This window comes from Erythrolamprus reginae, chromosome 2, assembly GCF_031021105.1.
Source record: "Erythrolamprus reginae isolate rEryReg1 chromosome 2, rEryReg1.hap1, whole genome shotgun sequence".
NCBI classification, from domain to species: Eukaryota; Metazoa; Chordata; class Lepidosauria; order Squamata; family Dipsadidae; genus Erythrolamprus; species Erythrolamprus reginae.
Window position 1 is genome coordinate 118,413,400 of NC_091951.1, and position 21,166 is coordinate 118,434,565.

At 41.4% G+C, this 21,166-nt stretch overlaps 1 protein-coding gene across 2 annotated transcripts in view; it reads left to right on the forward strand.

Annotated features, from left to right (window-relative positions):
- The window catches only part of RAD50 (RAD50 double strand break repair protein), a 66,288-nt gene that overhangs the window by 43,827 nt on the left and 1,295 nt on the right, over positions 1-21,166 (forward strand). For both annotated transcript variants that reach the window (XM_070739301.1, XM_070739303.1), the window contains exons 23-26: positions 2,415-2,639; positions 15,308-15,393; positions 16,549-16,691; positions 20,937-21,070. In XM_070739301.1, the coding sequence (XP_070595402.1) occupies positions 2,415-2,639; positions 15,308-15,393; positions 16,549-16,691; positions 20,937-21,070 (588 nt within the window). The remainder of the gene's footprint in view (positions 1-2,414; positions 2,640-15,307; positions 15,394-16,548; positions 16,692-20,936; positions 21,071-21,166) is intronic.

Consider the following 21,166-nt stretch of genomic DNA (forward strand, 5'->3'; position numbering starts at 1 on the left):
CTGACATACAGATCTACAGTCAGCTTCAGTGGCTTGTAGTACAGCACTCTACCTGCTGCACCACCCCAGCTCTCGTGGTTTCAGACCATTTATTTCTGATAACTAAATAGTGCTTCACTGTTTCTTACTCAACATGTTGTATGACAAAGCTCTCTGCCTCTAATGTTGATATCTCTATTGATTTGTTACCATGACCAGGCATAGATCAGCTGTAATTTCCACATCATTCCTATAGGTAGGTTTACAGTTACAAGGCAACTGTTAATTAGAAAGAGTCTGGTGGAACCTTTTTTGACTATTTTTATGAAAAGCATAAGTCTTCATGAGCTGCAGTTTATTTCATCAGATGCATGGTACGGCTAAACTCATCGAGGACATCCATTGTAATCCTTGAAATATAATGCAGCAAAATTATTTCCTGTTGCTTGACACGGCTCAAGCAGACAGGTTCAGGTTACAAATAAAGAGATTTGAAACTAATGCTGAGAACATCCTGATATGTAAATTGATATAAGCCGTTTCAACTGTGAAACGCTGCCTCGGAAATAAGGTTTCAGCAGAGGTTGAATGGTCGTCTATCAGTGTTGCTATAACAAGCGGGCTTGCTTCCCCAAAGCCTAGGAGAACCTATGTCTCTTGACTGCCAGCTGATTGGATCCACTGTGGCTACCTGTGGATAGATCACTAGGCTTCCAACCTGGCATTTCAAAGCATCAGGGCTTCTCACAGCCATTTATGTAGTCTTGTGCAGAAGCCTCTTCAGCATTGCAGGGTGGTGCTCAGGCTTTAATGTAATTCCACTTTCCCCCCTTGCTGGGCTGTTTTTGGCTTTGCAAAGCTGTTTGCTGCTTATCTGCCTCCTTTTTTAGATCTAGCTGGCTGGTGGACTTCCCAGAGCCTCCCCTACACCTGAGATATCATTTAATGGTTGAGGGAAGGGTCATTAAGCCAGGCCATCTCCCTTAATGGCCATCCCAAACTTTGACCATAATGAGGAGGTTCCATTATAGAAACATAGAAACATAGAAGTCTGACGGCAGAAAAAGACCTCATGGTCCATCTAGTCTGCCCTTATACTATTTTCTGTATTTTATCTTAGGATGGATATATGTTTATCCCAGGCATGTTTAAATTCAGTTACTGTGGATTTATCTACCACATCTGCTGGAAGTTTGTTCCAAGGATCTACTACTCTTTCAGTAAAATAATATTTTCTCATGTTGCTTTTGATCTTTCCCCCAACTAACTTCAGATTGTGTCCCCTTGTTCTTGTGTTCACTTTCCTATTAAAAACACTTCCCTCCTGGACCTTATTTAACCCTTTAATATATTTAAATGTTTCGATCATGTCCCCCCTTTTCCTTCTGTCCTCCAGACTATACAGATTGGGATGCTGGTGAGACCACATTTGGAATACTGTGTTCAGTTCTGGAGACCTCACCTACAAAAAGATATTGACAAAATTGAACGGGTCCAAAGACGGGCTACAAGAATGGTGGAAGGTCTTAAGCATAAAACGTATCAGGAAAGACTTAATGAACTCAATCTGTATAGTCTGGAGGACAGAAGGAAAAGGGGGGACATGATCGAAACATTTAAATATATTAAAGGGTTAAATAAGGTCCAGGAGGGAAGTGTTTTTAATAGGAAAGTGAACACAAGAACAAGGGGACACAATTATAGTCATAAGTGGAGGACTACATACTATTTTATCTTTAAATCGTGATTAAAACTACAGATCAGGATGAATGGTAACTATGGCTTTTAAATATTATGGGAAAACCACATTTCCCTTATGATATGAAAAGATGTTAAAGATGTCTACGGAGAGGGGCGGCATACAAATCTAATAAGTACCGTAAGTAAGTAAGTAAGTAAGTAAGTAAGTAAGTAAGTAAGTAAATAAATATAAATAAATAAATAAATAAATAAAATAAATTGAATGAATGTAAGAAAAATTATGATCATCCATAGTTGAATCATGGTTGGATATCAGCTCAGCTATAGTGAAGCTAGTGACTTTCTTTGTATCTTTTAAAAATTTATTCTCCTATAAACCAAAATATTTGATTTCAGAGAGTTGAATACACTTCACAACTAAATATTATTTAGATGTTTTCATGTTTCAGGCAAGTTATCATAATGTCTTTACATTATTTAATACACATTTCTGTAAAAATCCCATGTCTTCATCCCATTTTATACAGAGTTTGTTTTTCATTGTATTATACTTTCTCTAAAATGAGGATTCTTGCTTCTTTCTGTTGAAGATGTCCTCCCCATTTCCATAGGGCCCTAATTCCTCGGGTACATTTCTTTTTGCAATCAAGTAGACAATACTTTTTGCTCATAATTTTCTGTGTCATGTAAAACTAATAATAAAACTATATGTTAATCTTTTTTTAAAAACTTAGAAATCAAAAACATTTAGAGGAAAAAATAGAGGATTTGAAAAGAAGCCATAGTTTGGCACTTGGTCGGCAGCATGGATTTGAGGAGGAGATCCTGAGATATAAGAGAGAGCTGAAAGAACAACAGTTTAAAGATGCTGAAGAGAAATATAGAGAAATGATGATAGTTATGAGGACCACAGAACTGGCAAACAAGGATCTTGACATTTACTACAGAGCACTGGATCAGTGAGTAATGTCATATACACAAAATATTTATATTTCAAACTACGGTAATCCAAATAACATTTAGCTGTTCTTTAATAAAGTGTTCCCTCGATTTTCACGGGTTCGAACTTTGCGGAAAGTCTATACCACGGTTTTTCAAAAATATTAATTAAAAAATACTTTGCGGGGTTTTTCCCTATACCATGTTTTTTCCCACCCAATGATGTCATATGTCATCGCCAAACTTTCGTCTGCCTTTAATAAATATTTTTTTAATAAACTTTAATAAATAAACATAATATTTATTAAATAATAAATCTGAATTTATATAATAAATAATCTGAATGGTTGCTAAGGGAATGGAAAATTGCAATTTAGGGGTTTAAAGTGTTAAGGGAAGGCTTGTGATACTGTTCATAGCCAAAAATAGTGTATTTACTTCCGCATCTCTACTTTGTGGAAATTCAACTTTCGCGGGCAGTCTTGGAACGCATCCCCCGCGAAAAGCGAGGGAACACTGTATATGTATAAGAGTTTATTTAGACGGATGGGATGAATATGAAGGTAATTGTCTGCAAAAAATACCTCTGTTGAAAAGACCTCTGATGAAAGTCTACCTTTAAATTAAAGCTACTTTCAATTCTAATACAGGCAGTCCTTAGCTTACAACCATTTGTTTAGTGACCACTCAAAGTTACAATGGCAAATGAAAATATTGATTCATGGCCGTTTTTCATATTTATGACAATTGCAGCATGCTCATGTTTGGACCCTTGGCAACTGGCATGTATTTATGATGAATGCTGTGTCCTGGAGTCATGAGATCACCTTTTGGGATATTCTGACAAGGAAAGTGAGTGGGGAAGCCAAATTCACTTAACAACCGTGTTACTAATTTAACATCTGTGATGATTCACTTAACAACTGTAGCAGGAAAGGTCATAAAATGGGGCAAAACTACTTAATAACTATGTTGCTTCACCACTGAAATTTTGGGCTTCGCTGTGTTCATAAGTTGAGGATTCTCTGCATTGTAGGTTTTGTCAGCCTAAGTCAGTGGTTCCCACCCTTTTCCTCTCTTATCCAAAACTTCTTATCAGAAAGTCTTCTCAAGCTTTAAGGACTAAATTATAAGTTGCTTCCTTAAGCACTGTCATAACTTTGGTTGCTAAACAAATGGTGGTAACTCAGATTATGGGTATTATTGTTTTTTAATGAACGATTTTTATGTCATTTTATCAAATTACCATTGGTAATTTCATTTTTTTTCATCCCAACAGAAACTCTCTTAGTTATTTTCAAATATATTTTAATACACATGGCAATGTTTAAGTTAATTTAAATGTCACTCTTATGATAGGTAATGAATTCATAAAAGCACTTCTACCCCTAGTTGGAGTAATTTACCAACATTGAGGAAGCATTGGCCTAAATGAAAAGAAGCAACTTATGAAATCAAAAAGTAAACTAATAACTTCTCTTTTTCATTCTCTAAAAAAGGAAAGCTTTTTTAATGTTTTATATTTTTTAAAACATGATAAGATTAAACATGATAAGTAAATATGCTTCTCTTTCTGTATGTTTATCTGATGCATCCAAAATATGCCACTTCGTTCACAAGTAAAAAATAACCATGAGTCAGTTTGATATTATCAGGCAAAAAGCTGCTATAAAATCCTGTGTTACAACGGAAGCATGACTAAATGAAACCAAGAGTTCTTGGAACACCTTTGGGCTTCATTACACTATCTACCAAATTGTATTTTCCATTATATATTTTCTATTTATGCCTTTGCTATTATTATAATTACAAAAGTATAGCATAGAGATAACTGCATAACCCAAGGTTTTCTGAAGTTAGCATGCAATCATAAGTATAATGGAATGATACAAAAGGTTTTCTTACTAAGAAAAATTAGTAGCTATATAGGAATACGATTTGCATTATTAACATTTTGGCTTCTGGTTAGTGCAACGTAACAGTGTTCTTCCATATAATCATATGCATGAAGTGGCCATAAATATATGATTGGATAGGAAAAGCATAAACAATTAAGAAAAATGAGATATATACAGTATATAGTAAGTACAAAGATAATGACCATGACTAATGGTAGGTAGTCAGTTATAGAGCAACCAAGATATAAAGCTCAGGAGAGAAAACCTAAAAATTCAGGGTGGGAAATATCCCCCACTATTTTTTTTCCTTCTAAAATTGAAATATTTTTAAAACGCAGTTCACAAATATTTCCTTGTAGTTAAAAAATGGAGAGAGAGAGAGAGAGAGAGAACCAGCAGGGCAGTTTAATTCTCAAGTGCAGAATTCTATCATAGCAGTGCAGCTTTCATTACAGAAGAATTCCATGGCTGATTTGGATGTGGCCTATGTTTCTGATTTTAAAAAAATCTCTAATGTTTGTGGATCTTCATTTCTACATGCACACACGGACAGGAGTGCCAAAAAAGTTTTAAAACTATTTCAAAGTAAACCCAAGTAGTAAAGTCTTTTTTGAATTATACTTTTTATTTGAAAAAAAATAGTTACGTTTAGTTGTCAAACATGATAATATTATGAGTAAAACAACTTATTTGTATTACAGTATATCTAAATATGAATCTAAATCAGTAATTGGCTTAAAATGAAGATTATATCATGTATTTTAGTTTTTCCAGAATTTGGATTTGTTTGGGGATGGAAAAGCCAAAATAATTGATTGAAAAATGTTTTTAAGATTGAGAAAAAAGTGCCTGGGCATTACTGTGATTAATATAAATTATATGTTATTTCAGAACAGTTATGTTGACATGGAATTATATTCAAGATATTCTAAGATGGGAGAAATTACAGTTGTCATTGTTGGGGAATATTTCAGTGATAAAAATGAATGCATTGCCTAGAACAGGGATGGTGAACTTTTTTTGACTCGGGTGCCAAAAGGGAGCACGCACACACCCACACCCATAATGCAATGCCCCCCCCTTGCGCACATGTGCGCAAACCTCACTGAAGCCTCGAACTTCCAGTAGGCCTGTTAAACTGTTTTTTTTGGTTTCCCCAGGGTTTAGAAAAGCTTCCTGAAGCTTGGTGAAAATGACCTAACAGACCAATAGGAAGTTCTGAAACGAAACGGAAGTGGAGCTGCCCTACTACTTACCTACAGATAGTTGCAACCAGGCCTTGCACACCTCGGCCCATTTCTTCTGCAGCCGGCAAAGCTTTCCTGAAGGCCTCTGTAGCCAATAACAGAGCTCCGGATCAATCTGGAGCTCTGTTATCAGCTGCACAGGCCTTCAGAAAAGCCTTTCCATCTGCAGAAGAAATGGGCTGAGGTGTGGGAGGCCTGGCTGCAACTGTCCATAGCTGAAGAAGTTTCTGAAGGCCTCTGACAGCAAAAAGGAGGGTAGGGGTGATGCACACAAGTGAATTTCCGGTTGGCCCATTGGCCCGTTTTTGCCAATCCCCAGGCTTCTGGAGGCTTTCCTGGAGCCTGGGGAGAGTGAAAACGGCTGAAAAGAAGGTCGAAAATCAGCTGACCAGTGCACACATGTGCGCTGGAGCTGACATAGGGCAGCACCTTGTATGGCCTCAGTTATGGCTCTGCGTGCCACTTGTGGCCCACGTGCCATAGATTTGCCATCACTGGCCTAGAATGTAGTTTTTGTTTCAAACAACATGTATGTTGACAAGGGATATGCCTTTTAAGTAATGGAAGAAAGACGTAGATTTTTATGGGAAGGGGAAAAGTCAAGGGTTAAATATAAATATAAAGATCTCCAAACTGCAAGGAATGAAGAGGAGGAGGACTGCCTGTATTTTGCATTCTGCTGCTTGGTTTGGATGAAGGAATGGATGCTTCTGAGAAATAAGAGAATTCTCCACTGCATCTGGAAGGAGAGTCCAACATGGGTAATTCACCAATCTTATTGGTAGAGACTGAGTTAATTTAAATATTTAAATATGAGGTAGTCACCGCCCCTTAGCAGCCCCCAATACCTCAGTTTTAAAAACTCAGTCTTAGTGTAGAGACTGTTGAGTTTTTTCTTCTGTACAGAAGGCTAATATATTAATGATAATAATAATAATGTTAATAATAACAATGATAATAAAGATATTAATCCTTTTCCCCTTTCTCACCTTTTTTCTTTTGCAGATGCTGAAAAAGAAGAAAGGATTCCAAGGGGTCTCTGCCCTCCGCGGGCAGAAGCACCCCCACCGTGACTCTCCTCGAGCTTCCCTTCCCTCAATGGGTACTATGCTCAGCGAGGAGCACCTCAGCCTTGGGTCCCCGGCCTCAGTAGCCATACCCGGCTGCCAGCTGAAGGTGAGAGGGTCAGCCCCCCTCACTGGGAAGCTTGGAAGGCACGATTCCAACCGAAAATGAACGCCGCTTGATTTGGCGCCCAGCCAGCGCCTCTCAGCTGTTCGGCGGCTATTAAAAAAGCCGCCGCCGCCGAAAGCCGCTCGCAGAGCCGGAGAAGCCGCGTAGATCAGCTATGAAATCGGCTTTCAGATTCGAGCGTGGGGGGGCCAGGGCCCTTACCGGCGAGTCCCCCAGGGAGCTGACAGCGGCAAAAAAGAGCGGGAACGCCATTTTGGGGGCGAATAATCCCGCGTCCGCCATGTTTGGGGCGGGTATTGATTGCTCTCCGCCCAATCACTGGGCACGACCAACTGTTACTATGCAGACTTAGGCTCTGAGGTGCCTAGACGCCATTTTTTTTTGGCTGACATTTGGTCATTGACAGTCGTGTCTGTCAACGTGTCTTTTCGGCTTGCTGTTAAATAACAACTGTGAACTGTGAGTAATGGAGGAAAAGACCTTAGATAAAACATCTTCCCCCACGGTCATGCCTCAGGATAAAGGCAAGGGGAAGTCCAAAGAGAAATCTAAGGCTCCAGCCTCTTCTTCTTCTATCAAGGAGACAGAGAGGCGTATTAAAGCGTTGGAGCAGAGACTGGAGGCAGCCCTCTTAACTCCAGGAACCGTCTCTCCCTTATTGCAGGCCAGGGATCCACCGGCCCAATCTGTTTTGAGACCATCAGAAGCTTTGTCAGAGAGAGATTGGTCTCCAGAGAGGCAGCACCCCTTTATGCCTCAAGTAGTTCCTCCATCTGGGTCTCAGCAACAGAGACCAGGGTCTGCCAGCCACTCTTTGAGGAGTGCCCCATCTGCCACCTTTACGCCCACTGTGGCTGGGCTGCGTGTGCACCCAGAGACCTGGCAGCAGATGTCCCCTGCACTACAGGGACTCATTTCTGATGTTTACTCACAAGGGATGACTGCGGGGGTGCAACAGAATATCCAACACCCCCGTCCAACACAGCCCAGGAACCTATGGGCTGCACCGCCCCCCTCGGGTATGGGATCCTGGATGGAGGAGCCGTCGCCCCTAGAGGACACCGAAAAAGAATATGACTTTTCGGATGATGAGACAGCTCCTGATCCTCCTGTGACAGCCGGGCTTTTTAAGGCTCCCCTTTTCAAGATTCTGCTGCATAAAGCTAAGCAGGTGGCAGACTTACCGGGTCCAACCAAGACTACTGAGGCCTCAGATGACCCTAAGCCATCGGCAGTACTATTCAAGGAGCCCCAACCCGAGACTGATCATGTCCCATCCTCGGAGATATTCAGGCAAAGCATCAAGCGCCCATGGCAGCAGCCTGCAGCAGCTCAAGGCCCTTCGGTCATCGAAAGGAAGTTTTATACTTTAGATGATGACATGGAAAAGCTGCTGGAATTTCCGCCCATAGACCAGCCGGTAATGACTTTGATCTCTAAGGCCTTGGTACCATCTGAAACCGGCGATAGCTTGAAACCAGAGGATAGAAAGGCGGAAATTTTACTAAGAAAATCCCATCAAATGGCAAGCTGGGTGTTTAGGGCAGCGACCGCAGCCTCATTTTTCAATAGGGCCTCAATAATGTGGCTGCAGGACGTACAAGCCCGCCTAGGTCCAGAAGAAGGTCGCTTACGTCAGGACCTGAGTAAATTATTGGCAGCTGCGGAGTTCTCAGCGGATGCTACCCTACATGCCGCAAAATTTTTGGCTAGAGGGATGGCGGCGTCACTTGCATCCAGACGCCTCCTTTGGCTAAGGAGCTGGCCAGCGGACCTAAAGTCCAAGTGGAACCTGGCATCATCTCCATACCAAGGGGAAAAGCTCTTTGGAGAAGCCTTGGACCCTGTTCTCATTGAGGATAAGGACAAACGGAAGACCCTTCCCAGAGCATACCGATGCCAAGAGCGTAGGCCCAATCCCTACGCTCGCCGTCAGCCATTTCGTTGGGACCCCTCTTCCTCGGCCGGACAGAACAATAGGTCATACGCTCAAAATCAGTATGGCCAAACCACCTTTCGAGGGGACCGTGCGGCCTTTCAGGATAGGCCCAGAGGTTACCAGCAGTCTCGGCGTCCTTTCAGAGGGAACCAAAGGGGCTTCAGGCGCACAAAATGAGTTGGCTTCATTACAGCCCATAGGAGGCAAACTTCAACGCTTCAGTGCCTCCTGGAGGATTACCTCCTCCGACAAATGGGCGATAGCCACAATATCACGAGGACTGCGCCTGGAGTTCTTGCAGCCCCCGCCAAACCGGTTTGTCACCTGTCCGCTAACGCGAGACCCACTCAAAAGGCGTCATCTACAACTGGAGATAATGCACCTTCTCAAAATACAAGCGATAGAGAAGGTGCCCGAGCATGCCAAGGGCACGGGATTCTATTCCATTGTGTTCCTAGTGCCGAAGTCATCGGGGGGGTTCAGGATGATTCTAAACCTGAAACTCCTGAATACCTTCATTCGGTATCGCAGATTTCGCATGCACTCCCTACAATCGATCTTGGCCTCTGTTCGACACAACGATTTCCTCACCTCTATCGATCTCAAAGAGGCTTACCTGCATGTTCCGGTTTGGCCAGCGCACCGTCGATTTCTCAGGTTTTGTCTCAACGGGGTCCACTACCAGTACCGTGCCATGCCGTTCGGCCTGTCTTCGGCACCCCGTACATTCACGAAGCTGATGGACATCCTGACAGCACATCTCAGGGCCCAGTCCATACGGGTCATGGCGTACTTGGACGACATCATCGTTCTGTCCAAGTCTATGGCCCAAGCGCAACACCATCTGGCGCCCACACGGGAAACTCTGGAATGGCATGGGTACACGGTCAACGAGGAGAAGAGTCATCTTCATCCTACCACAAGGATCCAACATCTGGGGTCCATCATAGACACCGAAAAAGACACTGTTTCCCTGACTCCAGAGAGGTTACTCAATATCCGGCGGTTGGTAATCAGTCTACGTCGACAACGGCATATACCGCTGGCAACGTTATCCAAGGTGCTTGGGACTCTTGTCTCTTCCATTGGGATTGTTCCATGGGCTCGGCATCACATCAGGGGCCTCCAATGGTTCCTCCTTCCGGCCCAGAGGGACAAGGTGAGTCACTCACACCGGAAGGTGAGACTTCCTGCTTCAGTCCAACAGTCGCTGGCATGGTGGTTGTCCCCGGCGTTGCTCCAAGGTTCTCTGCACAGCCACGAGCGCGTGATTATCACAACAGACGCGAGCTTGTCTGGCTGGGGCGCCCATATGGGTCCTCATATAGCTCAAGGCCTATGGTCTCAGGAGGACTTAACCCAGGTCAATATCAACGTTCTCGAACTCAGAGCAGTTTTCTTAGCTCTTCAGGCCTTCGCTCCCTGGGTTCAGGACAGACATATCCTGGTTTTAACGGACAATGTGGCCACGAAAGCCCACCTGAACCACCAAGGGGATACGAGGTCACACCGTCTCATGGTTCAAGCCACGGAGCTTTTCGACTGGGCCGAGTCTCATCTGGCCTCTTTGTCGGCGGAGCATATTGCGGGGACCAGCAATGTGCAAGCGGACTGGCTGAGCAGGGCCACTCTGGATCCTTCGGAATGGCAACTGGCCCCGGCGCTCTTCAAGCAGATAGTGCTGCGATTTGGTCTTCCATTGGTGGACCTATTCGCAACCCCAGCGAACACCCAATTGGAGAGGTTTTACTCCCGGTTTCCAACACCAGGGGCGGAAGGGGTCAATGCCCTATGGTCAACGTGGCCCCAAGGTTTACTGTACGCCTTTCCCCCGACGTGTCTCATTCAAAGAATACTAGACAAGACAATTCGGGAGGGGGCAGAGGTGATAATGGTAGCTCCCCATTGGCCGAGACGTCCTTGGTTTGCAGACCTGGTAGCCCTGTCGGTGTCTTCCCCGTGGAGGATTCCGGACCACGAGGTAGTGTTAATTCAGGGGTCAGTTTGTCATCCGAACCCTCAGTGGTTCAAACTGACCGCCTGGCACTTGAAAGGGCGGGTCTGAAACATCAATTGTTACAAGACGAGGTTATATCCACCATGCAGGCAGCTCGTCGTCCATCAACGGTGAGAATCTACCAGGCCACATGGGCGGCCTTTTGTAAGTTTTGTTCACACCAACACCTCAATCCGGGGGAGGCTTCGGTGGTTTCAATCTTGCAATTCCTACAGTCTGGGGTTGACAAAGGATTAGCCCCAAACACCTTGAAAAGACACTTAGCTGCCCTGGCAACCATCGTGCGTTTGCCTCATGCTCGCTCTCTAGCACAACATCCTTGGATTAGGGATTTTATTAAGGGCGCAATTAACACCCACGCGCCTCCAGTACATAGATTCCCGACATGGGACCTTTCCCTAGTACTCCGGGCGCTTACAGCTCCTCCCTTCGAGCCAATGCGGACAATTCCTTTACGATTGCTCTCCTTAAAGACGGCCTTTTTAGTGGCAATTACGTCAGCATGCTGAGTATCAGAACTTTCAGCTTTGTCTACGCGTGCGGATTTGTGTGTGTTCCACCCAGATAGGGTTGTGTTGAGGTTAGACCCAACCTTTATTCCCAAGGTTAATTCGAGGTTCCACAGGTCCCAGGAATTAGTGTTGCCGGACTTTTGCACACATGGGCAACATCCCCTCGAGTTGAGGTGGCACAAGGTAGATGTTCGGAGGGCCTTGAAGATCTACATCAGACGGACTGGACATTTCAGGAAATCTGAAAGGTTGTTTGTGTCCTTTGGCCAACGTTCAATGGGCCTTGCGGTGTCATCAAGATCCATCAGTCGCTGGCTAAGGGATTGCATTGAGGAGGCCTATAAAGCTCGGTCTCAGTTACCACCGACCGGGGTGACAGCACATTCCACTAGAAGTGCAGCCACGTCGGCTGCTTGGAGTACTCAGGCGTCCATTGAGGACATTTGTAAGGCGGCTACGTGGGCGTCTCCTACTACCTTCATACGCCATTACAACTGGACTCAGTTGCTTCGGCGGAAGCTTCATTTGGGAGACGGGTTTTGCAGCAAGTGTGTTCAACTCCTGCGACCGTAGCTCAGCCTTTTCCCTCCCATGGGCCGTAATCTTTGGCATATCCCATATTGGACTCTCCTTCCAGATGCAGTGGAGAAGAACCGTTGTACATACCTGAACGGTCTTCTCGATGCACTGGAAGGAGAGTCCAAACCCACACGGCATGGTTGTTTCGTCAGGTCGCCGGAGTTTTGGGCTACAAGTTAAACAGTTATGAGGTTATATGGTTATTGTTCAATAAACAGGTTATCCTTAAACTGGCTTCGTTTTTAAAACTGAGGTATTGGGGGCTGCTAAGGGGCGGTGACTACCTCATATTTAAATATTTAAATTAACTCAGTCTCTACCAATAAGATTGGTGAATTACCCATGTTGGACTCTCCTTCCAGTGCATCGAGAAGACCGTTCAGGTATGTACAACGGTTCTTATAGCACCAGACGAGCACAACCTGAGGTGTGAATAGCATGACATTTTCTGGTACAATAAAGCTAAGGTTTATGTAGTTTTTAAAGATCACTATATTAGAAATGCCACATTGAGACTACAGAATAAATATAAATTCAGACTGTGCCCAAAATACTTTAAACCAGGGTTTCAGCATTTTATAGATATGAAACAGCAAGAGAGATGGTTATGCTATTGAGAGTTGTGCAAGAGCCTGAAGAATATAAGATGAAATCAAAGATCACTTTACTTCAGAGGCATTCAATTTCAATGGTTTTCATATGCACAATTAAGAGGAAGATTTAAGGTAGATAACAGGGAATTTTGAATTAAACAGGACAGGACGGAATTTTGAAATTGAGCTATGTACAAATGATTAGCATGCAATTGCTAAAATAAATAAATGTTTGTTAAGACATGAAACAGAATAAACAATAGTTTATGATAAAATGAGCTAAGAACTTTGGACCTAACACATTAACAGAACAAGGGGGACTGAAAGGATTGAAATTTACATTATGATTTAGAAAAGAATTTTTATACAATGATGTACATTGGTACATGATTCCAGAAAAATAATTTATTTTATGTAGTATAAAATAGTTCAGATTTCTATAGAAAATATGGAATGCACAAAGCGTCTTTTTATTATACCTTGTGAACTGCAAAAAAGTCAGAATCTTTGTTTCAAATACTGTACATACAAAGAATACAAAGAAACATTAATATCCAATCAAAACCAGAGAGTTGCTGGGGCTATTAAATAGAAAATTTAAAAAGAGTTATAGAAAATTGGTTTTATATATAACTTCTTGAGGTTATTATATGCAAAGAAAAATTGGAAAGACACTGAAATTCCCACAATTGTGAAATGGCTGGTGAAGATCACAGAATAAGTAGAAAAGACAAAATTGATTTGTTTGATTGAAGAAAGGACAATAATTATTAGTGAATGGAAATGCTTTATAAACATTTTGCTTTTTTTAAAAAAAGGAATAAGATGAAATTGTTTTTTGTAGCATTGATTATTAGAAAGGGTAGATTATGGAATGAAAGATATTATGCTCTAACCTTACAGAGAGAAAGAATAAAATATAAATGCATTAATAACTGCTGTTAAGGTTGGAAACTGCTGGTTTATGATTTTTTTCTTTTCATTTTTCTTTTCTATTATTTTTCTTTTTCTCTTTCAAAATTTGTATTTCATTATTTAAAACTTTTAAAAGTCAAAATTATACATATAATAAAACGACATTTGGGACAATTTATTTCTGAAAAAAACCCCAAATTTTTTTCTTCTGTCTGTTCAAAAATTCTGGAAATTAGTGTTAGTTTATAATGTGTTAAAAGAGAATTTACTCCCCTGCCACGTTGATTAATGTTTATTTTTTCCATGTAATAAAAAAAAATGTTAGGAAATAATGTTGAACATTTTAATGAATGCAGGTAGTCCTCAATTTACATAAGTTCACTTAGTAACTGTTTAACAGCACTGAAAAAGGTCACTTAGGACCATTTTTCACATGATCACATGACCACGTCCCCACAGTCACATAATCTAAATTAGGATGCTTGGTGAAGCCAGATTTATTTAACAAATCTGTTACTAAATGAACAACTCTGTTAATGAAGTGATTCATTTAACAACTATGGCAAAAAAAGGTTGTAAAATGGGGCAAAATTCACCTCACAAATGTTTCACTTAGCAACAAAAAAATTGGGCTCAGTTGTGATTATAAATCAAGTTCTAGCTACATAGCTGAGTTTTTTTATATTTGTTTGGATATTTGTTCAAGAGTAGCCATTTTAAAGTCTGAATATTCCGAGATGGTGAAATGAGAAATCCTGGCTTACTAGGCAGCCCTTGTCAAGGGAGGAATGACACCAGGTTAATGCTGCCTGGGCATAAATCAAAGAGATTTGGAGGTCATATATATATATGAATTGTGCTGTATTAATTACATGTTTATTTTTGGGGGCATAACTGATCAACAATCTTTTTATATTCAAAATATGTCCTAATCAGTAGTGGATTACTGCCAGTATGATTAATTGCGTGCAGCGCTGTGGCTCTGGCACGCAAGCATAGGGTTGAGCACAATTTTGCTTCCTGCAACTGTGCAGGTAGCAAAATCTCGCAAGGGGACACACCTGCGTACATGTTTTGGTGACGCTTTTTGCTTCCGCACATGCTTCCATGCAAAACACGCACACACATACGTCCCTGTGCGAGATTTTGCTATCTGCACAGGTGCAAGAAGCAAAATTGTGCTCGACCCCGTGCTCGCATGCCAGAGTCACACAGTTGCGCACAATTAGCCATACGGGCAGGAACCTACTATTGGTCCTAATAACTATATATGTTTCTGCTTCTGTAAGGAGGAAAATATTATGACGTTCACATTACTAATGCTGTAATAAATACTATCCTTTAAATACTTCCTGATTAAATTTGCCACTTTAAAATTATGAAGTTCTTTTAAAGATTATTTCAAGCAGATGCAGAATGCTTTTAATTTGTTTCTGCTTATAGCCTTATTTTTGATCATAGTTAAACAATGAAGACCTACACCATAGTCCCAGTCTTTGTGCAGTGTACTTGGATCCATGATAATAATGGATTCATTTTCTGCTGGATTGTGGTGTCAATTATTTGAAAATTGCTGTGACATTTATTATAGCATCTTTTGAGAACACCTGAAGGCATCACACAAGATTCAATATATGGTGTTTCAGTAGCGTAGCTATCATGCTTGTAATAGAACTTTTCACATAGCTCTGGCATCTTCCTTGAATATCAAAGCACAGAAATGCATGATCAGAGTGTAGTTAAAGCAAAGCAACTTAAATTTTTAATGTCTGTTTACTATTTTCTATCCCTTAGAGCAATAATGACATTTCACAGCATGAAAATGGAAGAAATTAACAAAATAATTCGTGACCTGTGGCGAAGCACGTACAGGGGACAAGGTACAGATATGTATAAATATATATATGTAGATTGTTCTGAGTTCGGGTTTTGCCCCGTGTAATATTTTGAGTGTCTATGCGAGATGTATGTATGTATGTATGTATGTATGTATGTATGTATGTATGTATGTATGTATATATATACACACATACATATACACATACACAGTATATATATGTCACATGTTTTTTTGCTGAATTTGAAAATTAAGGGAGACTAGGATAGATCTATTTCGGCCTTATTTTGGCCTCATCAGCTAGCCATACCCATACCCACTGGGACTTGAACCTGCAACCTTTGCCTTGTAAGGCAGAGAATTATCATCTAGGCTACAATATCCAATCCCTTCGTGTGTGTGTGTGTGTGTGTGTGTGTGTGTGTATATTTACGAAAACAAATATATATATATATATATATATATATATATATATAGAGAGAGAGAGAGAGAGAGAGAGAGAGAGAGAGAGAGAGAGAGAGAGAGAGAGAGAGAGAGAGAGAGAGAGAGAGAGAGAGAGAGAGAGAGAGTATTTCCAGTAGGTTTTATTGGGAGTGGGGGAGTATTGGAGATAAAATTCTGAGATCACTTTTCTTTATGATAAAAATAGATGTATACATTCATTCCTAGAGAGGTTATATAATCTTTCATAATAAGCAAGATGCCGTTTCCAGTTGAGTCATCTTAATTGATACATTTACTTGAATTCTTTCCTATTGACTTGCCATGTTACATCATCATCTTTCTCTTCTTCCTAACAGACTTCTGTATATTGCAATTACCAGAGTTACCAGAATTATGCATTTTGAAATTTTTTTCATTTTAACTTTTTTTAAAAAGATTACGTTTAGCATTTACATTTCTGGGGAAAAAATTTTTTTACCAGTGCATTGGAGAGTGGGTTGTAAGGAAAATCCATTCTCCTTGGCTAATGGATGCAAATAGAAATGCATAATAAGCACCCAAACAAGATCTGAAAAAGCTTTTGACAAAAATCTGAACTAATATGACTATATTGTGGACAAATGACTTATGCCTATGTGATAATAGAGTGTATTTATTCTGTAGATAATGATTAATAATGATAATGCTTTAAGGAAAATAAAGTTGCTTCGGCAACTAACTGCATAAATTTTTTTCTCCCTCCCCCCACCTAAAGATATTGACTATATAGAAATTCGGTCTGATGCTGATGAAAATATCTCTGCTTCTGACAAAAGGAGGAGTTACAATTACAGGGTAGTCATGACAAAAGGAGACACTGCTCTAGATATGAGGGGCAGGTGCAGTGCTGGCCAAAAGGTATGTGGTATTGTTTTCATGCCAATTCATTGATTTGTAGACATTTATACCAGGAATAGGCTCTAGAGCGCGGGTGTCAAACTCTCCACGTCACATTGCCATCATATGACGTATTGTGATGGTTTTTTCCCTTCGTGGAGCTGGGATGGGCGTGGCCTGCACTTGATGCATCTGAACCACGGGTACCAGTTTAACACCCCTGATCTAGAGTATTTATTGAAAAAGTGAACTCAGAAACAATGTACCCTTTAAGGTGCGTAGCCACACGGCAGTGCACCCCAAAACACCCCCCGCGCACCCTTTTCCAAGGCCGCGCAAGGAGCCGCGGCCTCCCCCACCCCTCCAGCGCCTCCGGCTCCCTCGCGCCCCTGGCTTCTCGCCGCTGCCCCCCCATCCGCCCGCCCGATCCGCCCCTCTTTCTTCTCCGTTTCCCGCCTTGGGGTGCGGCTCCTCCCGCAGTGGTGGCTGCAGCGGCACTGGTGGCTGTGGCTTCTCGTCCTCCTGATGTGACTGCTAGCCGCTTCGAGAGAAAGAGTGAGAGAGAGAAAGCAAAAGAGAGAGAGAGAGAGAAAACAAGAGAGAGAAAGAACAAGAGAGAGAAAAGGGAGGCAGAGAATGACAGGAAAGAGAGAGAAACAAAGAGAGAAGTAACTCTTGATTTAAAGCATATGGTAAAAGTAATGACAGAGGAAAAAAACCCAGCCCTCACCTGTTTTTATTAATAGTTATGTGTTTGGTTTTGCTGGCTGTTTTAGTTTTAATAGTACAGTGAACCCTCGATTATCGCGAGGGTTCCGTTCCAGGACCCCACGCGACAATCGATTATTCGCGAAGTAGCGGCGCGGAAGTAAAAACACCATCTGCGCGTGCGCAGATGGTGTTTTTGCTTCTACTGCCGCCCGCCCTTCGCCCGCCCACCCCGTTGCTCGCGCAACGGCTTCCCTGGGTGCCCGCTCGCTTGGGAACATCCCAGCTTCGCTCCCCAGCTGGGAAGCGGATCTAGGGAGTCCCCACCGCGCGCGCGTTGCTGGGGAAAGCGCGCACGCTTGGGAACATCCCAGCTTCGCTCCCCAGCTGGGAAGCGGATCTAGGGAGTCCCCACCGCGCGCGCGTTACTTAGAATTCTTTGTTTTAGAATAGTTTTAATTCCCAGCTTCAGATCATCTTTGCTTCCAAAACATTCTAACGTGAGGAACTCTAGTTACACTGAAGGTATTTTTAGCCTGTTTTTTTCACACGAGCATTAGAAAGAGTAAAGTAGTTGCTTGGAACAGTACATGTATATATACTGTATACACATATACTATGTGTATACCCACTAAAACCCTCATTGTGTATTGGACAAAATCAATCAATCAATCAATCAATAAGTTTGCATTGTCTATGGAGATTCTCAGACATCCAGGTCATAGTTATCTCAAAGGTGCTTTTTCAAAAGGCAAGTGGACTATGTTTTTTCCCTTGAGGAAGGAGACATTTCGCTTCTCATCCAAAAAGTTTCATCAGTTCTGATTGGATGGGGAGATGGTAAAAACCAATTATTCCCTCCCCCCATGATCCAATAAGAACTGATGAAGCTTCTTGGATGAGAAGTGAAACGTCTTTTTTCCTCAAGGAAAAAAAACATAGTCTACTTGTCTTTTGAAAAAGCATCTTTTGAGACACAGTTTGCATTCCTTTCTTCTTAGCTTATTTAAATGAAAGATGGTTGTTCAAATTTAGCCAAACAGTTTGGGACTGAAAATCACTTGTGAAGGAGAGCAGGTTGCACACAATGCTTATTATTAGTATCAATATCTTAATATGAGAGGAAATGGTGGTTTCTGTAAAAGAAACGTTTCCATGAAAGTCCTGTTCGTTGTGTTGCAATCCTTGTAAGAGTGAGCTTTTTTAAAACCAAAATAGGTAATGCTTAATGCATCTAAAAAGGGCTTACTTAAGGTTTAAAAAGCGTGCATGCATGCGTGTGCACACATGCACACACAAAAATAATGCAGAGGTGCAAAGATTCATAAACACAAGCTGGGTGGGCTGCAAGTTGGCCACCTCTGATATAGAGAAGAAACTCTCATCAATCTCTTTTTAAATGTTCCTTTCTAATTCTCTCTTTGCGTACATGGAATCTTTCAACTGCAATTAAGCAAAATTATTTTGTATTTTAATTTGGGGGGGGAGGAAATGTTTTCATGAGAGGGGGAGACCTATCCCCATTGCATCTTTCAATGACAAAAGCATATTGAAATGTATGTTGCGTCAGTTGTGTTGAGAAAAGTGCAGGAGAGGAAGACTGTTAGATGGGAATACCTCGGGTTTTTTACTGGTGAAAAAGATGTGATAGTTGTGTACCATAAGATATGGTTGCAGATTTATGTGGCTTGTTTAAAACCCAGTAACTACTTTTTTGTGCTGTTCTGAATGCATTTTACCTAGTCATTTTCAATTTTTTTTGGTTCATAAAATAAGAGTATAGATGCTACCTGTTGTAATAAACATTAAAATTTTTGAAACTTTTCATATACTTTCACTCAGTCTTGAATTCAGGAAGTAACCATAGTAATGAGTCATGACTATCTTTCATTTGCAATCAAATGTATTAATCCAATTTCTCTATTTAACCATTTGAAATAGAACATACTATTGCTCTCATTTAAGCTTTCACACTGATAATCATACCTTCCAGAAGTATATGAATATTTTCATAGTAATACTGTACTTGAAACAGAAGGGATTTTACTAAGAAAATTGTAAGGATAATAATTGCAAAATATCCTACTCTCTTTTTCTGTTCCTGAAAGGAGAAAGTGACTCAGCCAATTCAAGTATGTAGTAGACCTTTTAATGTTACACATTTAAAACATAAAGTGCTTACATAAGAAGTGCTAATGCCAGATTGCCCCAGGTGTTAGTCATCTCTAAAGGGTCTTTTTTATATGCAGACTACTTTTTTCCTCCATATATCAAGTGATCTAGATTAGAAAATCCATGTTTTCCTCCCAAGAGACTGGAGGATCAGCCCACAGAAAAGTTAGAGTGATCAGTCAAGATAAGCTTGGTGTTGTTTCAGTGCTACTGTGCTGTAAAGGTACACAAGTTATTAGTGATAATTTCAGCCTTAGAAAGACAAAATTAATAACCCCAATTAATTTTGTCTTTCTAAGGCTGAAATTATCACTAATAACTTGTGTACCTTTACAGCACAGTAATAATAAAAATAAGTCTTTATTTGATGGCTAAGAATTTTAATTGTGGCTAATGACTTGAATCAAATTAATGTATGCTACAAATATCCTAATACAGTGACACCTTGTCTTACAAACTTAATTGGTTCCGGGACAAGGTTCTTAAGGTGAAAAGTTTGTAAGATGAAACAATGTTTCCCATAGGAATCAATGGAAAAGCGATTAATGCGTGCAAGCCCAAAACTCACCCCTTTTGCCAGCCGAAGCACCCGTTTTTGCGCTGCTGAGATTCTCCTGAGGCTCCCCTCCATGGGAAACCCCACCTCTGGACTTCTGTGTTTTTGTGATGCTGCAGGGGAATCCCAGCATCGCAAAAATGAGCACTTCGCTGGCAACAGAAGTCCAGAGGTGGGGTTTCCCAGCAAAGGGAGCATCAGTGAAATCTCAGCATCGCAAAAACACCGAAGTCCTCGAAACCCCACCTCCGAACCTCTGTGTTTTTGCGATGCTGCGATTTCACTGAGGCTCCCCTCGCTGGGAAACCCCACCTCTGGATTTCCGTTGCCAGCGAAGCACCCATTTTTGCGCTACTGGGATTTCCCTGCTGGAATTTCCCTGCAGCATCACAAAAACACGGAAGTCCGGAGGTGGGGTTTTCCATGGAAAGTAGCCTCAGGGGAATCCCAGCAGTGCAAAAATGGGCGCTTCGCTGGCAACGGAAGTCTGGAGGCAGGGGGCATCCCAGCGGCGGTGGTGGGTTTGTAAGGTGAAAATAGTTTGTAAGAAGAGGCAAAAAAATCTTAAACCCCGGGTTTGTATCTCAAAAAGTTTGTATGACGAGGCGTTTGTAAGATGAGGTATCACTGTACTTTTTTTTTTCAGAGTAAAACTTGGAAATGATATGGTATTTAAGAAAACTGGGGATCTTTAACAGCACCCTTAGCATTTTGAACGGGCCCTTTTTCTCACATAGTAAGGGAGTACTAGTGATAGTACTGCATTGGTTTTAAATGCATTTGTATATTCTGGTCCATTTATGAAATGGTGATATTTATTTTAATTTTAGGTTCTTGCCTCTCTCATTATCCGTCTTGCTCTGGCTGAATCCTTCTGTCTCAATTGTGGTATTCTTGCCTTGGATGAGCCTACCACCAATCTTGATCGAGAAAATATTGAATCTCTCGCACATGCTTTGGTAGAGTAAGTATCCACAGATTTTACTAAGAAGTTTAAGAAGATTTACTTACATGGAACTAAAAGTTACAGGGAGTCCCTGACTCAGCCAGTCAATTGGCA